Source organism: Amphiura filiformis, chromosome 8 (assembly GCF_039555335.1).
Source record: "Amphiura filiformis chromosome 8, Afil_fr2py, whole genome shotgun sequence".
Classification (NCBI taxonomy): domain Eukaryota; kingdom Metazoa; phylum Echinodermata; class Ophiuroidea; order Amphilepidida; family Amphiuridae; genus Amphiura; species Amphiura filiformis.
Genome location: NC_092635.1, coordinates 39,603,222 through 39,630,980, shown reverse-complemented (window position 1 = coordinate 39,630,980; position 27,759 = coordinate 39,603,222). Strand labels below are relative to the sequence as shown.

The following is a 27,759-nucleotide window of genomic DNA, read 5'->3' as shown; positions in this document are numbered from 1 at the left end:
TGAGCAAAAGTGGCTGCATTCTGAATATCAAGTGAACTGGCCCTCAAGTTTCCTCAATGCTCTTTGGAATAGGGAGCTAGCCCCAGCCAAAGTGCTCCAAAGGATGCCTTCTCAAAGATAAGCTCTGGGAGGGGGCTCATACTTGAGGCTCAATGAGCGGGAGTTACCCCAATCAAGAGAAATGGCCCTTAAATTTCTGCAATGATTTTTGGAATCTATGCAACAGCCAGTGCTCCAAAGGGTACCCGCTCAAAGACATTAAACATAAGCTCCGAGGGGGGCCTTGAGTTCTGCATGACGGGAGATGCATCAACCAGTAAATCAGAATTCAAGTAAGCTTATAAATGCTAGGCGAAGCCAAACAGATTTGCGTAGACGCAATTTTGTGTGAATATATCGTGAATCGGATTCGCGGATTCACATCAAATCTGATCTGAAGGCTTGCATGATGATATGACTTGACAAAAAATAGAGAGGTTGCGATGTGCCATATGTCCTGCGTGGACTGCATTTTTACGGCGTCATGTGCATACATATCGCTAGTCTTGGTTCCATGCTGGACAAACAAGCCAGCTGGAACATTATATGGAAATTTATTGGAATTTAAATTTGTCATTGGTATCGGATTGTGAAGTCAATACAAATAAAATTGTGTAGCATTTTGCTACGCGATACCAGCTAGTTTGAACGCTGTTTTAGGCAGCATGTTAACCCTGGTTATAGTCATAATAATCAAAAGCATGTATTGGAAATTTCATTTTGAGATCCTAGCATCCTCTTTTTATGACATTTGTCAGTAGATATGGATCCACAAAAAAAGCTTATTCCCAAAATTTCACTTGATTCAGATTTGCATAAATTTGCGACTTATGCTTGATTACCGTATTGGTCAGAGTATAGTTGGGTTTTTTTAAAGTTTTTTTCGGTTTTGGAGTGGCCCTGGACCTAGACCTAAATGCTAGGATCATTCATGGTTGACCCAAAAAAAAAAAAAAATTTGCACAATGTTTTGTGTTTTTAATAGGAAAATTGATAATTTGTTTTCATGTCATACTCTATTAAATTCCAAAAGCACAACAAAAGCATAAATTCTGCTTGTCCTCAAAACATTTTGGTTGTCCCCAAAATGTGTCATATTTTTGGAGGTAAAATATAGTGGTTGTCCAGGGGATAAGTACATAGCTCAATTTGGTTGTCCCCAGTGATTTTTGGACAAGAGGATTAAGTGCTTATTTCGAACACTGGGTGGGACTATACTCGAGCGTGGGACTATACTCGAACGAATACGGTATTTGTATTACACTGCTCTATACAATGTAGGCCACTCTAATTTCGTTCTCGAAATACACACTGCAATTTTTTTGGGTACTTATTGGGTAACCCTATTGGTTTAGGATAATTTGTGTGTCATTGGCCCTTGAACATGTTTAAAACAAAACCTATGTAACCGCTTGGGAGTTTTGCTTTAAACATGTTCAGGGCCACAAACACATTGGAGGTTTTTCCTGCCCAACGACCATGGATTGTCTTAAAATCTATACAATTTCAAATATTGTCCCCTTTTTGCATCTATGTGAAAAACAAGAATATTTTCAGAGTAAATGTGAGTAATTAGCACAATTAGCAAGCCAATACGTTGGTACGTGTGAATTACATTCTGGTCTTTAAAGATGACATTCCCCCCAAAAAATCAAATTTTGGAATTCTTAATTTCATGGTATTTGACTGTGGGACATTCAAATCCTTGAAAGTACTTATTAAAAAGAGGTTTAATTTTCAACAAATAACAGTTGAACTATGATAATCCCTATTCAATCCTGTGTAAGGCAGGAAACTAATTGGCCCATTAGTCAGAATAGCAATTTGGCAAAAATATCAAGGTATCATTTACAAAATTATCTTGAAAAGTATTCATGCTATTTATATAATTTTGGAATCATTTTAAAGCTTATTGTCAGTGCTTACATTTTCATACAAACCATGAAATGTCAAAAATAAGGCTTTTTCCTGGTTTCGTCAGAGCGGGTCACTATATACCACTACACCAAAATATAATTTTGATAAGATATCTCATTCAATTTGCACCTGAAGTATTTCTTCTTCGGTGTATATAATGTACATTTCACATTTTTTGTTTCATTTTTTTTTTATGAAAAAATGATTTTTCATTATTTTATTTTTAATTAATTAATTAAATAATCAATTTTTAATGGGGGTAGGTGCTCTTATTTTTTTTCATGTTCCCCGACTCCGTATCATGCTTGACAAGATAAGGTCATGCTTTTATTTCCCCAATTATGTATTTCTTTACTCTTGTGTATATCATTATAGCGCCCTCAATAGAGGGCGCTATAATAATCATGATTATTTTGATCTATTTTTCTAATTATTAGTATCAGAGTGAAACGTCTTGAATAACCAAATTTCATTTGGTCTACCCAGAATGTGAAATTTGTAAACACAATTCACCTGTTTTGGCACGATTTCTTAGGAAATACATCGATTGAGCATCTAATTTCAGGATGGTAATGAGAAAAATATGATCTATTATGTGATACCAAAAACTTATCAACAATGAGAAAATTGGGGGGGGGGTGATGCTGTCGATCGTATTACGGACCTTTAAACATTATGTAGCACAAATATAGATATGTCTAGTTAAGTTGAACATGTTGAAGCCCAGCTGGTGCATATTTTTTCTAATTTTGTCTTGCTTTTCAGATATTAAAAAAAAAACCCATCAGCAATGTATAATTGGAAAATGTAAAATACCTTTTATTTTGTGTATTTGGCTTGATTTGTTTCATTTCATATCAGTGGATTGTATTAATGCAACATATGTTACACTTCACTGATAATTATTGTTTTTTTCATTGAGGCATGCATGCCCAGGTACTATTGATGTATGCCCTCTATTTGTAAACCAGGCAGTTGCGTGCAAGTGTGGTGGTAGCATGCTAGAATACAGTATTCACACGGCTACAGACAAGCAGTATTATAATCTATAGAATCATGTTTAGATAATTGCCATTTTGATGTTCTACTGATAATTTGTAAATCGGGTAAAAATGTAGTTCTTGTTTGGTGATTTTTAGTAAGTATGTAATGAGGCATCCTGCACGAGAACAAATAAACACAGTGGGAAACGATTGCTCGCAACAAGAGGAAACTGAATATAATTTTAAATAAGAAAGAAAGAACAGTTTTCCAACCTAAAATTTTATAATTAAACAAGTTGTCTTGTTTAATTGTAACACTTTGGGTTGGTAAACTGTTCTTTCTTTCTTGTTGATTTAAATTATTTATTTTTTATTTTGTGTGTAACATAATACCTTGAATTGAATCAGTTTTTCTGTGGTTACTTGGAGTCAAATGCATATCACTTAACAAGCCAGTGTCATGTACAAGCTATTATTTGTGTTATAAAAGTTATTTTTATCTATTTATTTACTTATTTTTTTATTTTTTATTTTTTTATTTTTTATTTTTTATTTTTTTAAATTTTTTTTTACATTTTTTTTTTTTTTTTTTTTTAATTTTTTTTTACTTATTTACTTATTTATTTTCATCAGTTCTTCGTATGTCACAAAATCTACCTAAATTGCACAGAATGTGAAAAATATTTTTACAAAAAATTAAATATCCAGCACATCGATGATGAAATGCCCTTTCAACCACCCTTGGAAGAAGCTTGTAAAACCCTTGGAATATTATAAGCATATTTTCCAGAATAAACAACAGGAACTTGAAGTGACCAATGCTCTTGTGTGTTCTATATTTTTAGTAACGGTTATAAAATGCCAAGGTAGCTAATTCCCAAGATGTATTGAAGTGCCTGTGAGCTTGGCATTGCTATAGCTTTTTGTAACAAAAAAAGTAATCTTGCAAAGCAATAGGTCTTTAATTTTATAAATGATGCATGATATTTTTAATATTTATGCTTGCAATCTGTTGGATTTAATATGAAGCTATCAAAATATTTCGGGTTTAAATGAATTTTGAATGAACCAAATGAGTAAGAGTTATAATGAAACAAAGATGAACTTGGTAGCAATCATTTGAGATATCAAACACAACAGCAGAATTTTTTTGGAAATCTTTACCACAACCACATGATAGAAGAAAGGCAACCCCATTCATAAAATAATAAATTAGCATCTAGTAGAAGCTTGCCTCATTCAGTCGGATAAGGTTTACACTGAGAAACATTCATTTGTGATGACAGGGGAGTTTTGATAGGTAATTTTGAAGTGTATGGCAATATATAGTTATATATGTCTACTTATCCCCGGTAATTGCACACATTCAGTGTCTGATTTATATGCGACTGTAATGAATTCACAAAAAATAAATTTAGGTACCGTATACATGTAATTCTGGTTAACCCAGCACACCCTGTGTATTACATTGCAGTCAAGTTTATAGTTACGGTAGTGCATGGAGTATTTCACAATTGTTCTAAAATCAAATTTAATCCACATGTGATTTTGTCAAATTATACAAACCTTAGGGCATATGAAAATGAATTGATGAAAATTGGCTGTTGCTTTCTTGGTCATTGCAATAAAAATATTTTGATCTACTGAATGTAGCAAAATTATTAAAGATAATAAAATAGATATCTACTGAAGACAGCAAAATTGTGTTACCTACTGAAAATTGAAATTGACTGAAAAAATCAAAAATTAAGTTATCTACTGAACTACTGAAGATAACAAAATAGAGATATCAACTGAAGATAGCAAAACTGAGTTATCTAATGAAGATAGCAAAATTGAGTTATCTACTGAAGGTGGCAAAATTAGGTTTTCTACTGAAGATAGCAAAATTGGGTTATCTAAGATAGCAAAATTGACTTACCTACTGAAGGTAACAAAATTGGGTTATCTAATGAAGATAGCAAAATTTAGTTATCTATTGAAGATAGCAAAATTGACTTACCTAATGAAGGTAGCAAAATTGGGTTTTCTACTGAAGATAGCAAAACTGAGTTATCTACTGAAAGTAACAAAACTGAAGATAAATAGCAAAATTGGGTTATCTACTGAAGATAGCAAAACTGAGTTATCTAATGAAGATAGCAAAATTGGGTTATCTGCTGAAGATAGCAAAATTGGGTTATCTACTGAAAATAACAAAATTGGGTTATCTACTGAAGATAGCAAAATTGAGTTATCTACTGAGAGTAGCAAAATTGGGTTATCTACTGAAGATAACAAAATTGGGTTACACGTATCTACTGAAGATAGCAAATTTGGGTTATCTACTGAAAGTAGCAAAATTGAGTTATCTACTGAGAGTAGCAAAATTGGGTTATCTACTGAAGATAACAAAATTGAGTTATCCACTGAAGGTAGCAAAATTGGGTTATCTACTGAAGATAGCAAAATTGGGTTATTTATTGAAGATAGCAAAATTGAGTTATCTACTGAAGATAGCAAAATTGGGTTATCTATTGAAGATAGCAAAATTGAGTTATCTACTGAAGATAGCAAAATTGGGTTATCTATTGAAGATAGCAAAATTGAGTTATCTACTGAAGATAGCAAAAGTGGGTTATCTACTGAAGATAGCAAATTGGGTTATCTACTGAAGATAGCAAAATTGGGTTATCTTTTAATTTGTTCTAACATAGCCTGCTAGTGGTTCAGCTGAAAGCTGTGTATTTTTAAAAGACAAAATAAGGCATTTACATGAATCTGTAATTTATATACTGTCAGTATATAAATTAGCTACACATAAAAAGTCACATTTGAATTAGGGCTTCAACTTCATCAATACTGCTGTCGGTCGTTTTACTTTTGTGTTGTTTTTTGCTTTTTGCCACATACAATATCAAGAAATGTAAGTTCACCACAAAATACCATGGTAAACCATGACTTATAGGGTATATTAGGTTTGTTTTTTTAATCAAGAGTTATGCAGTATGAATTACAAACAGGCAAAACATTTTCAAATATGGAAAAAAAATAAAACCTTATTTTGTCAGATTTTAGGGTCGGTCGAAAAGGGCAAAACAATTTTTTTAGGCCTTATAAATCTACTGAAGATAGCAACTGAAGATAGCAAAATTAAGTTATTTTCATCTACTAAATATAGCAAAATTGAGTTATATAGCAGTTGTCATCTAACTTGGATATATTAGCAAGGTTTATTTATTTTCATCTACTGAAGATAGCAAAGTTGAAATGTTTTCATATGCTAGATATAATCATTTTATGAGAAGCACTAGAATGGACTAAAAACATTTGACATTCATTTATATAGCACACCTGTAGCTTTCATGCAGTGTTCGATTTACAAATTTTTTCCTACCTGCACTGGTGCATGTAGCCCAAAATTTCTACATGCACAGCAAAAAGTGTGCATGCACCAAAATTAAAGCAAACATAAAATCACGATCATTGTCAGTTAAGCTTGTAATAATATTCCCGGCTCCACTATCATTGTCATTTTTATGCCGATCACTCGCCAATTTCTTAGCCAAAACACTGGATGCTGTGGCTTCATCTGTTCTAGAACTAGTCGCCGACGAGGTGCACAATTTCCAGAATGATGCAAGTGTTTTTTGAGCTATTTCCTTTTTTGCTGGACATTATTATGATTATTTTCCGTAAGTAAACAAATTATTTCCCACGTTTTAAATTCTGGTTCTTTTTTTTTCAATGAAATGAAAATGACAGCTTCTACATGTGCGAGGGTATCGGGAATTGGTGGATGACTGACGTCACATTACGCTAGCCCCTCTAAGGGAAGTCATAGTCTCGGACCAGACTGTATGTGGCTATCTCGAATGTTCGTTAGGATCGACAAGTATCAGACCGATGCAAACTGGCTGTGTAGAAAACTAGGGAAGTCAATGAAAAAAGTGACAGTTCTCACGTGATAGGGGTATCAGGAATTGTCAATTGCGCGATTTGCGCCAGCCCTTCTAATGAAGTCAGGATGTTGCGTTAAAATAGATCAATTGGGTTTTTCCAAATCGGACTGACTGCTTGTTTACTTTTGTATATTGCCTTGTCATATCGCTAGCGCTAAAATCGTACATGCACGCGTGCAGGCAGGTAGTGAAAAGCTGCATGCACAGAGGGAATGTTACATGCACTGGTGCAGGTATGCAGGTGGTAAATCGAACACTGCTTTCATGAGTCATACAAATACAATATAAAGTAGGAATCCATTATCCTATGTTTATCTGTTACCTACAGCAGCATCTAAAGTCCTTAGAATATCAACTTGGGGTAAATTAGAGCCAGAAAAACAAACCATTTCCTAGAAGAAAAAAATCCAAACATTTGGTAGAATTGCACTTTCAGCAGAAATCATAATTTACTGAGAAAAATACAAAATATGTATATTTCAGCATTTGGATTGTTTAAATTACTGTAACTTTAACACTTTTAAATTCCAAAAGGTCTGCTAGATATGTCAGACAGTTGGGGATATTTATATAATATATTTTTTTGTCATGATTAAATACAATTACAACTATTTCTGATGAAAAACAAAATGTGCTGTTAAGATACTGCATTTTCTACAGTAATGGAAATATGAAAGGTTTACTAGCTCTGATGGTTATTGATTAATGTCTTGTTGATTTTGAGACAAGAGGAAATTGATATAACACATGTTTTGTGTTTACATTGTGCATTTTTGACATTTATAGGAACTTGTTCCAATTAGATTTATTATTTGGCTATTTTGAGCTAGAACTGTCAATACACAGTACTATATGGTCATTTTCACAGTAAAGGGTGTAACTTTTGATTTTTAGGGTCAAAATTTCAAACCACTTAAATATGTTTCTGTTTACTGTAATCATGCATAGAAGCAACTTAAATTCCAGTAAAATAGTGTTTCAAGGCTTAAACCTTTTGATTTCTGATAAAAAATTTGACATTTCCATAACATTTTGGTTAAATCTAAGAAAAAATTTATTTTACATAAGCTCAGAAAATTATGACATGAAAGCTGGAATACATGTGAAATCCCATTCCAAAGTAAGTCAACAGATATAAGTTAAATTTTATACCATGTTTTGCTATGTTTGTAATTGCAATTTTGAAAATTTTTAACATCAAGGGTCATTTGCAATGGAAATTTCCCAACCTTAAACATATTTTTAAAGTTTTAATTGGGTTCCTAAAATAATTTAAATGTCTAACTTCATGTACAAATACTACTTGATGAAAGGAACCTCCCAGCCAAGTTTCACAGAAATTGGAGTTATTTTTAGAATTGGCAATTCAAGCGATTTGTGTTTCGGAGGCTTCAGTTAACAACACAGGTGATCATAAAAGTAAAATATTTGGCTAACTACTACAAGTTGACATGAAAAAATAGGTAAAAAATATCACAATTACCAATTTTCATGCTTTGCTTCTAAGTATTGAATTTCAGTTGTGACAAAAATTAAATTATCACAGCAAGTCATTTGTTTTGTTTCGGAGGCTTCATGTTTACAATGGTTAAACATGGCAGAAGTAGTTTTTTTGAAAACAACACTGTTGGGATCATCTAAGCTGTTATTTTCTTGTGTGTATTGAATCAATGATTCTATGCGGCAGATATTGCAGATTTATAACATGATAATTTTTTCACCCATTTGTTAAGTATGGTGTTATTTGCATGTGAAGCCTCCGAAACGGGCTTTCTTGGATATCAGTATATTTTCAAGCATTAACCATAATATCAATTTTTTTTTAAATTTATGACATTCTGCACATATCATGCAACAATTACAATGCAGATATCAATATGGAACATACCAATTTAGATATGCATAGATGATAATTAAGTTTACTGTTGTTTCGGAGGCTTCATTTGTTTCGGAGGCTTCAATTGTTAACGGAAAGTTTGTATTGGGTCCCATTTTCAAACGGTGATATATATCTCCATGATTTAAAAACAAGTGACTTGAGGATCTACTTTGCTACATTTTGATCAATAGATTGGATGAGCTCTTTTATTTATATTTGCCCAAGCTTGCTGAACAGTTTGTTTCGGAGGCTACAAAAAAGTTAACGGAAAATCGGCTCTTTGAAGTCAAGATTTTATAAAAATTTTAAAAGCTTGCAAATCAACAAATTTTTGTTACCCATTTCAAGTTAAGATATCAACTGTTATGAATCAAGAAGAAGTGAAGAAATAACCAAGAATTATGAACCAAAGCTATACCCACAAAGTTTGTTAACAATTGTTAACGGAAAATGAAGCCTCCAAACGACAAATATCGAAGTCCGGTTCTCAAAAATACAGGGCTGTTCACAATTAAATCTAATGTGGCAGTGTTTACTGAACATATGACCGCACTTTCAGGATAAGAAAAATTATCCATGAACTAACTGAAGAAAACACAGGGTTTTACAAAAATGTTACTGTTTTTTACAGTTTTTCAAAATGGCAATATTAGGTACATTTAAGCCTGCTAAAACTGAACGCAGTAACTCCCGAAGATGATTATGCTACCCAAGGTAGCTGCTAACTAGATGACTTATGTGGCCAAAAATCATGGAATTCTGTGGCTTTATTAGAAAACTACGGATCAAAATGTTAAAAATCCAAAGTTACACCCTTTACCGTGAAAATGACCATATGCTATTGAAATCATATGAATGAATGCATCAAAAAACAAAAAAATAATAATACCTAGAACATAGCATTTGATGCACTCAAGAGAGGAAGAATAATATTCCCCTCCACACAATAATGGTATATTCCCGTGTCTGAGATGTATGTGTATGTGCTTGTGCGTGAGCACTAGCTTACTGGCGTGATTACCATGTGGCCAGTCATTTAGCTTGATATGACGGAAATACTCTACACCATTGTATGCCTGATTCGAGGTGCCTACTTCAAGGTGTATAAAACCAAATCTGTCATTGTGTGATTTTATGGTAATCTGAACTCGCATCCTGCGATTAGCACAGTGCATATAAAATCCATACCGTGAATTGGACAGAAGGGAAGGATACTGTAAGGAGTAGTAAGAGCAGAGGAGTGTTTATCACTGAACATCTGTTTGCAATAGTTGGACAAGCAAGGTGTCGTACGTTCTTCTAGTCATGTGATCACTTGTTCTCACGCCTCAATGCTGTGGGTGTACCTATTAATGGTTGTTATGGTTTTTGCTGTCAGTCTGGTGGGGAGTGTCAACTTTACCTTCAAATTGCTGCTTCTCCGTATGCGCATTTGGGAGTACCACGGCCGACTTGACTATATCCGACAGCCAAATTTTGTCAATTTGCTATTGGAATGAGGAACTCTATAACCTGTTGACTACAATTCATCTGTATAATTGTTGCTAATTTTTTGCATTTAAAACAGAAAAAGTTACTACGAGTCAGTATTATATACTTTGTAACATTAATAACATTGGTTTTACATTATCCTGATGCAATTTCTTAACTTTTAAGATATTTAATAACATTTGAATGCCTTTATTCGAGGACACGCCTTAATTAACACAGCCAAATTCTTAACCCACCAAACTTTGCAGTATTTTTTTTAAACCATCGAAGCAGCCACCGAAAAAAATCACCATGGCCCGGGAGACGCTGTATTTGTGTAATTTCAGAGTATCAGTGGATGGGGAGTGGTTATGTCTAAGAGAGCTCAGCGATTTGGCTGTAACTCCTTCAATTCAGTCACCACCCCTTATGTATTCACCTCTGCCAATGTCACCTGAGAGCATTGAAGAAGGTATGAGGATTTCATTGTTTCTATGATTTTTGGTCTGGAAATGAACACCCCAAATAGTGCTTTTGTATTGTTTTGTTATCTGTTGCCATTTCATTGTTGGTTTATGTAGAATTTTTTGCTAAAGATCTACTGAAGTACTTTCTAGTTGTTGTAAATACATAAATGTACTCCTGATAAATTTCCCAATAGCGGCTTTAAATTGATCATCTTCACGTGACAATATTTTGATGCAGGCCCGTACACAGGATTTGATTTGGGAGGTGCTGATTTTGAAAAAGTGGTGTTTTTTTCGGGGGGGGGGGGCAATTTAAGGAAAAGTGGACTTTCTTCCCAAAATTTGGACCTTTTTTGTCCAAAAAAGTGTTAAAAAATCTGCGTACGGGCCTGTTTTGATGTTCAAGACACAATCAATGATCCTCTCAAAAGTGTAGTTCAATATTCAAACTGTTTATGAATAACTTGGTGAGTGGAGGATAAGTATATGCTGCACACAAAAAGTATCTGAACACTTAAAACAAAAGCAATATCTTAAGGGATCTAGAATGAGCGTTTATTGCGTTTCGACAGTATTTTTTGTGGGACATGAGAGCACCTCAGACTTATCGAATTGCATTCTGAATACGAAGCATGTCTTTCTGATATCAAATAATTTTCATTTTTGAAATTCACGATATAATACAAATTTTATGACAAATTATTAAAATTTGATATTTTTCAAATTTTTGATATATAACAGTCCTCGAAATAAATTTTATAAATCTAATGATATATTCTTAAAGTGTATGTAGCTGGGAGGAAAAGCAGGCGATCAATTGAAAATTTAAACCTTTTATATTGAAGATATTGATTTTTTCCCAAAAGACCTTTTTTTTGGTGTTTTGGGGAAAAAAATCCATATCTTCAATACGAAAGGTCAACATTTTCAATTGATCGTCGGCTTTTCATCCCACCTACATACACTTTAAGTATAAATCATCAGATTTATAAAGTTTACTTCAAGTACTGTTAAATATCAAAATATCAATTTTTAATGATTTGCCATAAAATGTGTGTTACATTGCGAATTTCAAAAAATCAAAATTATTTGATATCAGAAGGACACTCTTCGTATTCAGAATGCAATTCGATATGTCTGATGTGCTCTAATGACCCACAATAAATACTGTCCAAACGTTCATACCCCTTCCCTTAAAGGCACTCAATCTAAATTACCAAAGAAAGTTTATCATTAGATGGATAATTTTGTTCTGCATATTTTATTTCTCCAAGTTATACTGAATTGAATTGAAAAGAGAGCATTTTCAAAGTGACAAATTTGGGCTATTTATTCCTTCAGAGTGATTCCTACTGGCTATTCTAACAGATCAACACTCACTTGATTTGCTCATAATTAGCATGTTTTGAGAGAAAAGTCTATTACATGTAAATCTTGTTGCTTTTGAAATGCTCTCTTTTTTATTCAAATTGGTATAATCAAAGATCCTAAAAATAAAGGACCTTTGGTATAACTTTAGAAAATAAAGTCACATCATGCTAAATTAGGTATCAAAATATGCTGAACAAAATTCTTCATCTATTGATTACTTCATTTGGAAAATTAGGCTTAGCGTCTTTAAGATGCTGCTTTTGTTTTAAGTGTTCAGATACTTTTTGTGAGCAGCATAAATAGAAAAAAATTAAGTTTATAGAAAACAGAAGTGCTGAATAATTCTAAAGCTTTGTTTGACAATTGTGTGTTTACTGTGTGTTGTATGTCAATACAGACAGCCACAGACACAGAATAAAATATCAATATTAGGCCACCTTCATTATATAAGCTTCAGTCTTTAAATTAAACAAAATTTGATTTTTAATGATTGTTAGATTGTCTGCAAATCACCGATATTACCTTTAAAGGGATACTTTGTGATCAACAGCCTCATCCTCCCAACTTACTCCAAAAATGTTGAGATTTTGTCTATACCAATTACCATGACTACATAATTTTTGTGTGCATAAACTTTTGCGCAGATTGGGTCATTTGACAAAGACATCCAATTTGTATTTGCTGTCTGAAATTGCAACATAGTGGCTTATGGGGCACATTTTAAACACATGCAATTATGCATAACTCGCAAATTCAATGTCCGAATCAACTTAAATTTTGAAAATCAGCTTCTTTCATGGATAAGTATTGAAACATACCCGAAAAAGATGTTGCTAAAATCACAAAATGCACCTTTAAACAAATGAAGTTATTAATGATAACGCCCTTGACTGTAGCCAAGGTTGTAAATGATAATGTATGTCTGAGACTATGAGAACCATACACATATTATTCATGCTAATACATGGTCTTGTGTGCTTGACGCCTACATCTAAACCCGGATAATTTGCAGCCAAGTTGTTATCATCTAGTAAGTAAAATGAATATTTAGGGATGGTTGAATGTAGTCTAGTATCAGGGGCAGATCCAGGATTTGATCAATGGTTTATTCCAGTTGAAATCTACCGTATTTAGCCAAATAGTCGCCCCCCTCAAATAAACGCCCCACCACTTTTTTTCAACCAAGATGTTTCAAAAATGCCGATATTTCCATGCTATCTTGTGTAGTAAGCTTACCAAGTTGCGCACATGGTCCATAATAGCGTCAATAATTGGCGAAAATCTGGATCAGAAACCCGGAAGTGAGCCAGAAGTCAGTGTTTCTAGTTCATAGTTCGTCATTTTAGCGTGTGTTTTTAGTTTACCTAATGATTTTAACGGGAATTATCATTCTAAAATTGACCTTGAATAAACGCCCCCCCTTGGGAAAATGTAACGCCCCCCGGGCGTTTATTTGACAAAATACGGTATACACCCCCCTATGGAAGACATGACCTTAATCTCTCACACAGATTTCAAATGGAGTCACCCATTCAGGTAACCCCATTTGAAATTCACACTCCCTGTGTGGGAGATTAAGAACATGTCTTCCATAGGGGGTGTGTGGCTTTCAACTAGAAATGACCAATGATCACAGTTGCATATTAGCTGTGGGGATAAGTGGTTGCTCAAAGGGTGTGGCTTTGCAAACTTATTTTAAGCCCCCTTGTTGTTTTTGAAAACCCATGCAAAATTATCCTATTTAGGGGCACATTTTTAATTAATCAATCTCCCACTCAGTTGAAGGTGTCTGTGCTCTGCCCTTTTGTACTAGGGGGGTGTGATAATTCAAAAATTTTCTGGGGCCCCCCTGAAAATATGTAGTAGACCCTCCTAAACAAGAATATAATAATCAAAATTAAATTTGAGAAGGGTAACCCCCTGTACATACCCTCTGAAAGTTTTTTAATAAGGTTGCCGAATTCGGAAGACTTGCACAGTGTATTACTATAGGGATATATTGACAAGTTATGAAAAGCAAAATACTAGCTCATCAAATGTAATTATTTTCATTGCTTGCTGAATACTATATCAAAATTAACATTTTTAAATTGTTTCCAATTACCATGGTTACTTTGTCATGAATAGCGGGAAACAATTAGGGCCCTTTTGGACAGATCAAGCTCCAAATATGACAACTTCACATGTGTGAGACCTGGATAGGCGGGAAATGCAGTTACAATGATCCGAATAGTGAATTCGCAGCTTCATTGAATTCACTCATAGACACGCTTCCTTTTGATGTCAAATTGCTGAGATAGAGCTTTAATGTTTTAGTATAGGCTTCTGCAGGAAGCTTTTTGTGATCCTTGAAGCCTGAAAAGGTCAATATTTTTGGAAGTGATAATGAGGTGTCCCAAGCATCAGCATCAAGATTGTGAACTATTAACAGTGCTCTATCCAGCTTCTTTATGTCCATTTGAGAAAGAGCATTCATATTTCCTTTCTGCTCCTCCTCAGAAACAAATTGCAATGCTGGTTCATTCACATTCAGAAGGGTCTCAGGGTCAGCTGTAAGAAGATCTTGATATAGACATTGGAAGGATGGGATTTGGAATATATTGGAAGACAACAAGATGCACCCCAGCAAAGCTCCTACACAGTACAAGACTTTCAAAAAGCAAATGTCATAAAACATAATAATTTGATAAAACATCTCACAATGCATGCTAAACATGTTTAACTTCTGCAAGAACATTGCTTCATTTTCTGTTTTGATGGTATAAAGTAATGGCACATGTCAGAGTTAGTCTGTTAGACTGCTCTTTCTTCAAGCTCACTGACTAATAATCATGATAATATTCTGCTTTGGCGCCATGTAAACTTAAAATTATCTGGCCTTATTTGGTCGAAATCATAATATCAATAATGCAATCAATGACTTGTTCTGTCGTGCTTGAGCTGGAAGATGTGGTAGCATTCACTAAAAATCTAGAATAAATCTTATCCCTGCCAATATTATCTCAGCCCAATGTCTAGTCAGAATTCTGTTGAACATCAACGGTGGATGTTCAATAGGCCTAGCTTTTAATAGCGTTCCGATTGCAGCTTCTCGCCACAAACTCTTCGACACCAAAGTTGTGAACTGTCTGATTGGACGATCCGATGTTATGTTACGTTATTCTGATGTAGCGGGTTACCTTAAAGGCATATTCGGTGATTCTAGCAATCCTCTTTATAAATGTTGTAAATCAGTTTATTTTCAAAATACCCTTACTCCCAACATTTCAAGTCATTCCAATTTGCATTTTCAAATTAGACACAATTTAATTAATGTGCATCTGCAATGCTCCTAAGAACACTACCAGTATGTGAAATAGGGAGGCGAGTTAGCGCAGCGGTAATTCCTCGCTTTGCACCACTGAGGTCCCGGTTCAAGCCCGGCGCGCCCAAGGACTCATGTGCACTTGGTTTATCCCGATTCCATGCTCGCTCTCACAGGTTTTCTCCGGGATCTCCGGTTTCCTCCTGTATCGCAAAAAAATCGGTGATTAGTTGTTTGGTTATCAAAACTTCCTTCACCCAATGGAATTTGGGGAGCTGCACAGATAATTGGTGGATGTTACAATCTAAATGCGGATAGGTGTGCGCCGCTCGGCAGCAACCTAGTTGATGCGATCTGAGTGTGATGAGTCACCATTGCAGCGAAATTACAGCGCTTTGAGTCCTCTAAGATCTGAAGAAAGGCGCTTTATAAATCCTAAATTTATTATTATTTTATTTAAATAAAATATCACATCCGATAATATTATTTTTATGCAAAAGTTGCTATAATTTCCAAACAATTCAACCTAAACCCTTTTGGAAAAATGTGAAACTTACAAAAAAGAGCTTAGCCACTATTTGATGCATAAAATTTAGAATTTGCCACCACCCAGACTTTGGAGCGCTGAATATGGCTTTAATTGATCCATTAACCAATCAATTTATTGATTAATTGATTACTAATCGATCAGTCAACTTGCAAAACCATAGACAATTAGCTGCTAGTACTAATAAATCCCAAATCACAGTAGTAAATTGCTTGATATACAGGTATATACACGAACAACACCAATTTATGTCGTCTGCTGCCTGAAACCTGCCGAATTCGGAAACCTTGTCATCAAAACTTTCAAGGGGCATGTACAGGGGGGTTATGCAACTTTTTTTGGAAAAATTCTTTTATATTCTTGATTTGTATTGGGGATACCATATTTTGAAGGGGGCCTCACATTAAAAAGTCAAATTTTGCAAAATAACACACCCCCCTATTTGTACCTCAGAAAAGAAATAAAATAGTCACTTTTTGCATGAACATACAAGATGAAAAGCTTGCAATCCAAAACCCCTGGGTGGCTGGGTCTGCCACTGTGTATAACATTCATCAAGTCCCAGAAGGCAAAACTAACCAACAGAATCAATCGTTTCTTTTGATAATATTTGTCGTGATGCTTGACTTACTTGACTTATTTGTGAAGGACTTAATGTTGTCTGACATGCTCTCTCTCTCTCTCTCTCACTCTCTCTTTGATGATTGCCATTTCTTCTACTGAATACATTTTTCTAATAATGATATCATGTTACTACTAGTACTAGATTATTTTCTTTATTATAATGTTTGTGCTCGTTTGATTTATTTGTACTTCTGATACATGTACTTCATCTCATTCTTGTAATCTACTTTTAGTTGTTGAAAGAGCACTTGATCTCATTCTTGTATAGGTCATATGTCGTTATAAGTTGGTATGAAAAAAGTTACACTTTGCAAATTGAGAGAAAAGTCACCAATTCTCATTTAAGTAAACATATTTAAAAAGCTGACTCTAAATAAATTTGTGACTAATTTTGCATTTTTTCTCAAAAAATAACTACACATAACTAAACTCTTTGTATATTGGGTGGAGAAAATCAACAAAACAAATATATTGTATCATCCTTCTGGTGCAAAAGGTGCATTTTTTAAATGACATCAGAAAAATAATTCTCACATCCATATGTGCTTGCAAGACAGATGTGAAGAGGAATTTAACAAAACCATTTTTCCCATTTTGCATAAATCAGTTCTGATTTTCACGTAAGCAACTATATGCAGAAAATATCATGATGAGTTGAAAAGGGCCCAGTGATTTCATTTGCACATAGGAAAATTGGTAAATTGTATGGGGAAAATGGTAAATTGGTTGGTAATGATACAAATTGAGTGGAATTGTGAATTAAACAAGAAAATGTGAACAAAATGGCTGAAAACAGGAAGTAACCATAAATTATGTTTAGCAAAACTTCAGTATGAATAAATGTGAATGTGAAATAATTGCAGGGTTCCCAAGGTCCTTGGATGTCCTTGAATTTGGAAACACTTTTCAAGGCCTTGAAAGTCCTGGAAATTTGCACAAGGTCCTTGAAAGTCCTTGAAAATTAGAATTTTTCCTTAAGTATAATTTTGACAAAATTTGGGGAGTGGAGAGGAGCTGTCACTTTCGTTAATATGTGCCACTTGGAGAGCTGCATCATGATTTTTTGTTGTTGTAAGTCCTTGAAAATCATGCTTTTGGACCTTGAAAGTCCTTGAAAAGTCCATGAATTTTAAAGGCTTCAAGGTGCAGGAACCCTGTAATTGCAAATATTTGGCTTGGTACTACACATCATCGCTGTACATCCTACGGCAGAATCAGTGGCTTGGCAGCCTGGGACAACCTATTAAGGGATTCTTGCAAATCTGTTTTACAAAACCCGGTGGTTGAATTATGAATCCTTGTTAATTCATATTTATTTTGTTTGTGAGCATTATATCAGATTTTTAATAATGTAATAAAATGTTAGTATCTGAGTGAAATTAGACCAAGAGTAAATAGTTATTGCTCTCAAGCTTTTCTGAACTCATGGGCCAGTATATTTTGAGATGTTATTGAGATAGACACGTTGCTATGGGTTACAGACTTTGATGTCACTCAGAAATGGCAAATAACCGCATGCTACTCACTCACAAGAACTTGCAAACATTGTGAGATTTTATGTTGGTTAAATTTATATGAAAGATGTATGTTGTGAAATTTGATAACCAAAATGAGTGTTCTTTAAAATGAAATTCTATCGTTTCTATTGTAGTTGGTTAAATCATGGAATAAGAGATTCATTACACAAAATCTTTGTACATAACATTAAGTGGGCTCAGAATTTATAAGGTTCTAACTGACATTTTGAGCATTTTTGGAGATAAAGGCACTAGTTTTGCAAAGTATTAACTAGTTAGGGGGGCGCTCTTCACCTCGATAGCGGTCAGACGTGATGTTTTTCGTGCTCTGATTTGCAATTAGAATTGCGGCTTTGCCGGACAGGGTGTTAGTGTTGAAAGTAAATCAGTGGATTTTGACGGGGTTATAGACAAAAGTGGTTCTAAAATGGGCCCTTCAAAGCATAACCGGGTCTCAGAATCGCCAACTAAACAGTCGCCAAACCTGAAGAAGAAGAAACTGAATTCTACGCCTAAGGCGGATGTGACCGGGGTTGAAGGTCACGGGTCTCAAAACATGGCCGCGCCCAGGGGTTATCGGATTCGGCGAAGAAACTTTCTTTCGACGATAGTCAGGATCAAGATGCAGCTCCACCTTCGTGGTTTATGAACTTTGAAATGCGCCTTGAACATTGCTTCAACAAGTTGGAGTCCATCATGATGGAAAGGATCTCTGACTGTGAAAATAAACTGAAAAGTTTTGAGATGGATGTGGCCAGTGTTACATCTGAATTGCAGTCAGTGAAGGATCAAAATAAGCTGCTCTTGGACAAGCTGGACGACCTAGAGAATCGCAGCCGTCGCAACAATATTGTATTGTTTGGAGTACCTGAGGCTGAAGGTTCCGTCAAGGAAGACTGTATGCAGAGGGTAAATGACATTTTTCACTTTGCCGGCATTTCTACTGAAGATTATGTAATTGAAAGATGCCACCGGACACCTTCATTTCGTCGTGAAGGTGAGCAACGTCCTAGAATCATTCATGTGGCATTTTCTTCCTTTATCATGAAGGAAAAGGTGAGAAAGGCATGTATCTCTAAGTTCAAGACCAGCAAGTATCATAATGCCAAGCTCTTTGTGTCGGAGGATTTCTCCCAGCGTGTTCAACAGCAGAGAAAGCAGAAAATGGCACAGTTTAAGAAGCTTCAGGAGGAAGGAAGAAAACCTTTTTTTGTCTTCCCTGACATCATTAAATATAGACTTTCCAATGGTTCGGTACTCACAGCTAAGTAAAGCAGAACTTGAACTTAAAGTAGCCGCTGTTTTTAGTTTTTGAAGAACCAGGACATTACCGTTTTTTACGGTTTTTGAACTTTGAACTTTGAACATTAAAATGTTTTTATATGATTAAATTTTGTGTGTGACAAATTGTCACTTGAACTTGAAATAAGTTGACACTTTTTCTTGTTTTTGAAGAACCAGATCATCACCGTTTTACGGGTTTTTTCAACTTTGAACTATTGAACTTTGAACACTGAAATATTGTATGATTAATGTGTTTTAAATCTTTTGTGTGATCACTGATAAAAATTGCTAAATTTTATGTCTGTGCATGGTTGCAATTTGAATTGCATTGCGCTTTTTCGCTGGTGCCCACTTTTTGGTCAGGCTTGTGTTTTGATTTGAGGGCCTGTTTTTCCACCAAGTGCATTTGCGCGTCGCGATTGTCCTCTAATGATTTCTTGTTTCCAATCTTTTTTGGCAATCACTTTGCAATTTTTTTTTTACAAATCATTCCAAAATCATTCACCCTTCTTGTACTTTTATTTTGCTTTTCATTTTTGTTTTATGGTCCAATCTCTTTCTAATTATGCAGCATTTGTATATTTTGATATAACTCATATGTCCAATATAAAATCATGTCAGTTGCTAGATATTTATGTAAATAACATGTTCATGCTCAACCAGTCATTTATAGATTCTGTTCTGACATATCACAATGCCTCTTAAATTAAGTACTTTTAATTGTCGTGGTATGCAAGACCCTGTTAAAAGGAGAAAAGTTTTCCATTATATGCGTTCTATTGATAGTGATATCATTTTCCTTCAGGAGACCCATTCCGCAGTTAATGATGAAAATTTTTGGAAAAATCAATGGGGTGAGCATGCTTGGTTTTCTAGTCATTCTTCTAACAGTTGTGGCGTTGCAATTTTGATTCGCAAGTCCATTGCTCCTGTTTGTCATTCAATGTTTAGTGACCCAAATGGGCGGTTTTTAATCATTTCGGTTTCAATTAATGGTCTCCCTTTACTTTTGGTTAATGTTTATGCTCCCAATAATGATGACCCTGACTTCTTTCTTAATTTGTTCGCTAAAGTGGATCAATTTAATCATGCCTCCCTAATCGTTGGTGGGGACTTCAATGCAGTTCTCGGCTCGTTAGATTACCAAGGTAGTAAAAATAAGCATTCTAATATAAGAGCAAGTGAAATGATATCCTTGTTAATGGACGAATTTAACCTTTGTGATATATGGAGACATTTCCATCCTAAATTAAGGCAAAATACTAGACACCAGTGTAAGCCAAGGGCTAGTTCAAGACTTGATTTCATTCTCATTTCTGAAGATTTAATTGCCAATTGCATTGGCTCTAAAATTATTCCTGGGGTTCAATCTGATCATTCTGTTGTTACTTTAAATTTTAATGATGGTCAACCTTCTAAAGGTCATGGTTTTTGGAAACTTAATTGTAATTATTTACATCATGATGTCGATTTTATTAATTTGGTTAAAAAGAAAATTCAGGATTTTAAAGACATTCACAAAAATTCTGACTGTAACCCAAATGTTCTTTGGGATTCTTTAAAATGTACTATTGCTGGTGTATGTATTGAATATTGTGTAAGAAAAAAAAAGGAAAGAAAAGGTGCTAAAACAAAATTGATGGATGATATTGAAAAGGTTAAAATTCAGATTAATAACAACCCATCCAATGAATCATTAGTTTCTCAGTTGGAAACTTTGGAAACAGAATTCAACAAAATCTTAGATTTTGAAACAAGAGGTTTGATCATTCGTTCAAGAACTAGATGGATGGAGGAAGGCGAAAAAAGTTCAAAATATTTTTGTAACTTGGAAAAAAGGTCATGTGAAAAGAAATGTATAAGATTGGTAATGATAATGGTGACATTGTTTCTATTCAATCTGACATTATTAAAGAAATACACCACTTTTATCATAAATTGTACTCTGTTAAAACTGTTACTGACAACGATGCTATTGAGGAATTCCTTTCGAGTATTGACATCCCTAAATTGAGCGCTGAGTCAAAGGAAATTCTTGATCGTCCAATTTCAAAGAAAGAATTGTATGACTCCCTTCTTTCACTGAAACAGAATAAAACTCCTGGGTACGATGGGTTTCCGGTTGAATTTTATATTGTTTTTTGGCAAGATATTTCAGACATGTTGTTTAACTCTTACAAATTTTCAATTGAAAATGGTCTTATGTCAATGTCTCAAAGAAATGGTATTATAACATTATTGCCTAAGAAGGATAAAGACATCTTGTATATTAAGAATTATAGACCAATTTCTTTACTGACAGTTGATTATAAAATTTTTGCTAAAGTGTTGGCCACTCGACTGAAGAAATGTATTCATAACCTTATTCATTCTGATCAATCTGGTTTTCTTAAAGGAAGGAATATTGGTAATAATGTTCGTTTAATTTTAGATATTATTGATTATACTGATGCGAATGAAATACCTGGTGCTATTTTGCTCCTCGATATTGAAAAGGCCTTTGACAGTGTTAGTCATGAGTTTTTATTACACGTCCTGAAACATTTTAATTTTGGGGAGCAATTTATTTCCTGGGTTGAAACTATTTATTCTTGTAGAAAGAGCTATGTTATCAATAATGGATTCTTAACTGAATCAATCGATATGGTAAAAGGAATTTTCCAGGGCTGCCCAGTCTCACCATATTTATTTTTATTAATTATTGAAACGATGGCTATTGCAGTGCGTCAAAATAACAATATTAAAGGTTTTCCTATTGGTGATGATGAGTTGAAAATTTCTCTTTTAGCTGACGACTCAACATGTTTTTTGGATGGGTCTCAAGATTCTTTTGATAACCTTTTTGCTACCTTGAATAAATTTGCAAATTGTTCTGGTTGTAAAATTAACCTTTCTAAATCTGAGGCTATTTGGGTTGGATCCAAAAAAGGGTCTTCAAATTTTCCTTTTAGCGAGCAGGGTCTTACTTGGAAGAGAAATCGGTTTAAAACCTTGGGTATAGAGTCAGGGTTCGAATTCAGTCAAATTTTTTGCATAGCTGTTTGTGCTATGCAAAACACATGTTTGCATAGCAGTTTCCAAATTTTGCATCGCAGTTATTTTGCTATGCAAAAAACAAATGTGTAGCATTTGGCGATGCAATATTTGTGTTTGCGTAGCGAATCTACAACTTCTGTAATTGTCATCAAATCTCGCTATCACTGCCGCCAATATTGTATTCACGCATCACACACATTTCCCAAACTCACCTTGTTGCTAATAAAATATCAAATATATCCAAGAAAATACAGGTTGTATGTGTTCATCATTTATTAATCATCAATAAATTCATGTTTGTGCTGGATTTTATGCTTAAAAGCCATCAGAATTCAGGATTGTTTTCAAGAAGTCAAAATGTATGTGTAATATCGCCATTGACATTTCCCTCATTAATTATTCATGAGCTCAATATCGCGACATACTTCAGGGGGTCTTGAAACTACTTGAAAACATCTCCTAGCAACGGTCAGAGGTCAGGTTTTTTGCTGATAGCCATTGATTTGACAGACGTAATTTTGCTATTGCAAGAGCTTGACAGATTCGGGAACCACCAAAATTACCTGGCTTTGCATTGCTAACTTGAGGGATATCCCCACGTGCTTTGTGTCAAAATGCCAAAAACAAGAGAGTTAACTGAGTTCGAAAAAGGGCAAATTTCTGCTCTTTCGGCGGAAGGAATATCAAAGTGAGAGATAAGAAGTAGATTGGGAATATATCTGACGTGGAATTTTGCTCAAATTTATGTATAGCACTTTTAGCTATGCATTTTGGAAAAGTGCATAGCAGTTGATGGAAATTGCATCGCATTTTGCGATGCGATACCGTCGAATTCGACCGCTGTATAGAGTTTTCTCTTAATTCCCGATCTACAAGTACTTGTATGTTTGATCTTAATTATAAAGTTAAGTTAAAGCAAATTCAAGGGATCTTGAACTGTTGGCGTGCAAGAAACCTTTCTATGATCGGGAAAATATGTGTCATAAAAACTCTTCTCTTACCTCAGCTTCTCTATTTATTTACGGTCTTATGTATTAGGATCCCTAAACACTATTTCAAAGAACTTGATAAGATGTTTTATAAATTTATTTGGAATGGTGGTAATGATAGGTGAAAAGAGTTTATCTTTGTAATAATTTTGATTATTATGGTCTTCGTATGATTGACCCATACAATTTCTGTTTGGCACAAAAAATGGCTTGGGTTAAATTACTGCTTGATAATGATTTTAATAATTTTTGGAAAAAAATTGAGCTCACAAAAATGGATCAGCAGTATGGTGATTTATTATGGAAATCATATGCCCCTGAGAGTCTCCTTAATAAACTTGATTGTACTCAATTAGCTGACTCTCTCAGGACTTGGTATGTTTATCGTGACAGGGCCTGTCAACAAACTTATAATAAGAATTTTTCTGACATGGGTTTTAATCAATGTCTTTGGTACAATAGAAATATTAGGTCTAAAACCAAGAAGTATTTTTGTTATGATGAGTGGTGTGACATGGGTATTGTGTATATGAACGACTTTTTAGATCCTCACTTACCAGGTAGTAAATTGTTTGAAGAATTGGTTTTGGACTTTGGTATTTCAAATCAAGACAGAAGGAAATATAATTTTCTCATGAAATGTATTCCCAGTTCGTGGCTTCAGGGTTCAAATGCTGATAATGTTAACATCTTTGATGAGATCATTTCTGGTCTTCTTCATGCTCAAAAGGTTCCAAGGTTTTCTTATTCTATTTTGACAGGCACTATAATACCTCAGAGTCGTATTGATTTTTGGGAAACTGTTGTTGGAAAAGATTCTGATGATAATGGCCCTGAAGAAACGGACTGGGAAGAAATTCATTTACGTAACTTTAAATGTTCTATCGATACAAGGCTCCGGTCATTTTATTTCAAAGTCTTCCATAAGGCAATTGCTTTTAATGATTTTTTATTCAAAATTAAGCGGAAAGATTCCCCACTTTGTGATTTTTTGTGATAAATTTCCTGAATCAATCATTCACATCTTTTGTGAATGTGAACATGTTAAACCTATTTGGGATAACTTTGTTCAAATTATTCAAGATAAACACGATATTGATTTTTCCATTTCAAATTTTGATATGATCTTTGGGATTAGTAAAGATAATTTCATTACATACTTAATTTTATGTATAAAATACTATATTTATGTTTGCAAATTTCAAAAAAAAGAAGCTTAATTTTCTGAGTTGTAAGGCTTTTATTAAAAACAACAGAGAGACCGAGTATTTTATTGCCAAAAAAAGGGGAAAACTCTCTGCCCATTTCAAAAAATGGAGGTTTGATTTTTAATTTTTCTTTTGGTACCGTATGTACATGTACTGTATCTTACTGTATCTGATTTTTAAAGACTGGTTTTCAGATAACATGATTCTTTAAGTAATACTAGTGTAGTTTGTTTAAATTTAAAATGTAGTAACACTTTGTTATTAATGCTGCATTTGTAATTCCTTGTGATTTTTTATGATTTCTTTTGTGATTCTTCTTAATTGTTATATTGTTCATAAAAACAAAATAAAATAAAAGCATTGGCACCGATGCGTGTGCTCAGTGGAAAAGAGAAAAAATATTTTAAAAAAAGAAAGAAAAAAAAAGTATTAACTAGTTAAATTTCAGTCAGAACCTTGTAATTCTGAGCCCATCATTGGTCTTTGATAGTCTTGAAAATAAGTTGCTCTGCATGAGAAATTGAGATATTTTAAAACAAGCACTTTTTTATTCAACAAAAATGAAGTTACCATCATGAAACTCCCCTTCATTTTGAATATCGCGTGTTGAGAGACGGCTGAATTATTTGTTTTTATGGTCAATATGAGTTTGTTTCAAATAAAACCATGTGATTCATGCTTGATAATTATTTTTCTATCATATAAGGCATAATGTTGTGATTGCGGAGTCATTCTTTAAAGTTGTGTATGGTATACTTTTCATTTCATCATTTCAATTTAAGGTCATAAGTGCACTGCTGCATAGTAATAACAAATTACCTACAAGTTTCTCACATTCTAGCATTGATTTGTTTCCCCTACAAACAAAAATACATGTTCAAATTATCATCCAATAAATGTTTGTAGGCAAATAGCGCACCTGCAGAAAAAGATTTTGTTTAAATCAATCAAACTGCGACATAGAGACAAGCAAATATGCTGAATGACAGAGGACATTTTGCAAACTAAACATTGGAAAGATTTGCATAATAATAATATTAAAAATCATTACAGTAATTTACCTGTTGTATTCATAATCAAATAACCATTCAAACTAAGGTGCGTGTTCGGATTTTTTTCATATTGTGTTTTCTATCTTACATTACGGCCTACCAATAGAACAACCTGTTCCCAAATCTTGAGTTAGGCCAACAACAAAAAATTATGTTTCGTTGCTCTCAGAGAACGACCCAAAAAATTAGAAATCTTGAGTCAGGTTTTTTTTTTCAATCACTTTTTTAGAAGAAACCTTAAATTTGGACAGTATCAAGGACATTTTATAGTTGTTATTCACTTATTTGAATTCAGTCCAAAAACACACAGTTTTTTTTACCGTAAAATGATAAAGCATTTGTCAATACTAGTATTTTCAAAATGGAGGAAGAGCCCATGAAAAAAAAAATCCACCGACCGACCCTCCAAATCTGAAGCCAAAATATGTCTGCAAAAATTCACCTTTTACAGTAGTCTGATCCTATTACATAACAAATTTGCAGTCCTTTCATTCACCACTCTATTTACCCACCCTTTTTGTGTGTGGAGTTTTTGCTGTGATAGTTCTTGTAAATTTAACCCAAAACTGTCATTTTCCCTTTCATCAGTACTATTCATCACAAACATGTAAAAAACACAAAATAAATATGAACATTATCCTATCCAATGTATGTCTCAGTATCTTGAGATTTAATCAATGATCTGAATTTACATTTGACATTTAAAAATGTTGTAAATTAAATTTTAGTACATTGCCCAGGCTTATATTTTCTACAGGCATGAGGCATTCGATATGAATTGATTTTAATAGATTTATATATTGAGGTTCAAAACAAAGATATTTTTATTTATTGTTTTGGGGAAAAAAAATCCATATCTTCAATACGAAAGGTCAAAATTTTCAATTGATCGTCGGCTTTTCATCCCACCTACATACACTTTAGGTAGAAATCATCAGATTTATAAAGTTTACTTGAGTACTATTAAATATCAAAAATATCAATTTTTAATGATTTGCCATAAAATGTGTATTACATTGCGAATTTCAAAAAATCAAAATTATTTGATATCAGAAGGCCATTCTTCGTAATCAGGATGCAATTTGATATGTCTGATGTGCTCTAATGTCCCACAATAAATACTGTCCAAACGTTCATACCCCTTCCCTTAATATCTTGTTAAATTAGTATACCTAATTTAGGAAGCTAGTTATACAATTGAATATTGATCTAAATGAAAAGGTAGGTCCAACTACTGAAGCAGCAATGAATTGTAGAAATTCATGCAATTGTTTAAAATGTTTAATTCGAAGAAACTTAATTAAAATCACATTGCTCTCTCAAGCTATGTTCAGACCTGAATTGTTACTTGAGTTAAATTTTTAACAACCTGTGTTCATAAGATAACAAAAATATTTTTAGCTAATTGGACTGATTGTCCATACGTGACTAACCCTGACCTTTATCATAACCAGCAATGAGTGAATTTACCACAACCCTATTGAAACTTTTAATTTTTAAAAGTGCTTTGCACATCAGCGAATAACCGATTTCCAAGTTGTTTTGATGGTAAAAGTAAAGGAAACAAATCAGCCATTGTGTAAATGAAGCGAGAAAATCATGAAATAAAAAGAAATGTGATGTTTACCCGAGTTAGCAATATTTATCTCTTGACTTTTTTCAGAGGTAAATCAGTTGAGTTAAGGTCGTGTTAAGCTGCCCCAACTCCTACCTGTATAGACGAGCATAATCTCAACCTTTATCACAATCTTACCACGACTGGGCACTTAACTCAAGTTAAATACCCGTTTACTCAAGTTAAATACCCCTTTACTCAAGTTAAATATGGCTTCAATCTCTCTTGCCTTTTTTTCTCTCAGTCTCCCTTGCTTTCCCCTTTCTCTCTCAATATATGTCTTGTTCTCTCTATTTACTGTACATACATGTAATTCGATAATTTGTACATCTAATTTGATGTTATCAGGACATTTTGAAGGGTTTGTGCAAGAAGGCCCCAGCTGAGAGCAATAGCTGCCAGGTGTCATATCTGTAGATATGTACAAGATAGAATGCAGAAATTGTCAAATGTGTATAGAGCAGCTATTGCTGATAGGACCTTCTTACACTAACCCCTCAATATGAGATTGTATCT

General features: G+C 33.9%; 1 protein-coding gene across 4 annotated transcripts in view; it reads left to right on the top strand.

The window, feature by feature from the left end:
• Nucleotides 1-27,759, top strand: part of LOC140159013 (RUN and FYVE domain-containing protein 2-like) — a 73,818-nt gene that overhangs the window by 4,024 nt on the left and 42,035 nt on the right. Inside the window, exons 1-2 of one of the 4 annotated variants that reach the window (XM_072182326.1) lie at nucleotides 9,784-10,701; nucleotides 13,080-13,097. The exons of 2 other annotated variants lie outside the window; for them this stretch is intronic. In XM_072182326.1, the coding sequence (XP_072038427.1) occupies nucleotides 10,542-10,701; nucleotides 13,080-13,097 (178 nt within the window). In that variant the 5' untranslated portion in view covers nucleotides 9,784-10,541. Of the gene's footprint in view, nucleotides 1-9,783; nucleotides 10,702-13,079; nucleotides 13,098-27,759 lie in introns of those variants that run through there. One more of the 4 variants, XM_072182327.1, reaches the window with a different exon arrangement.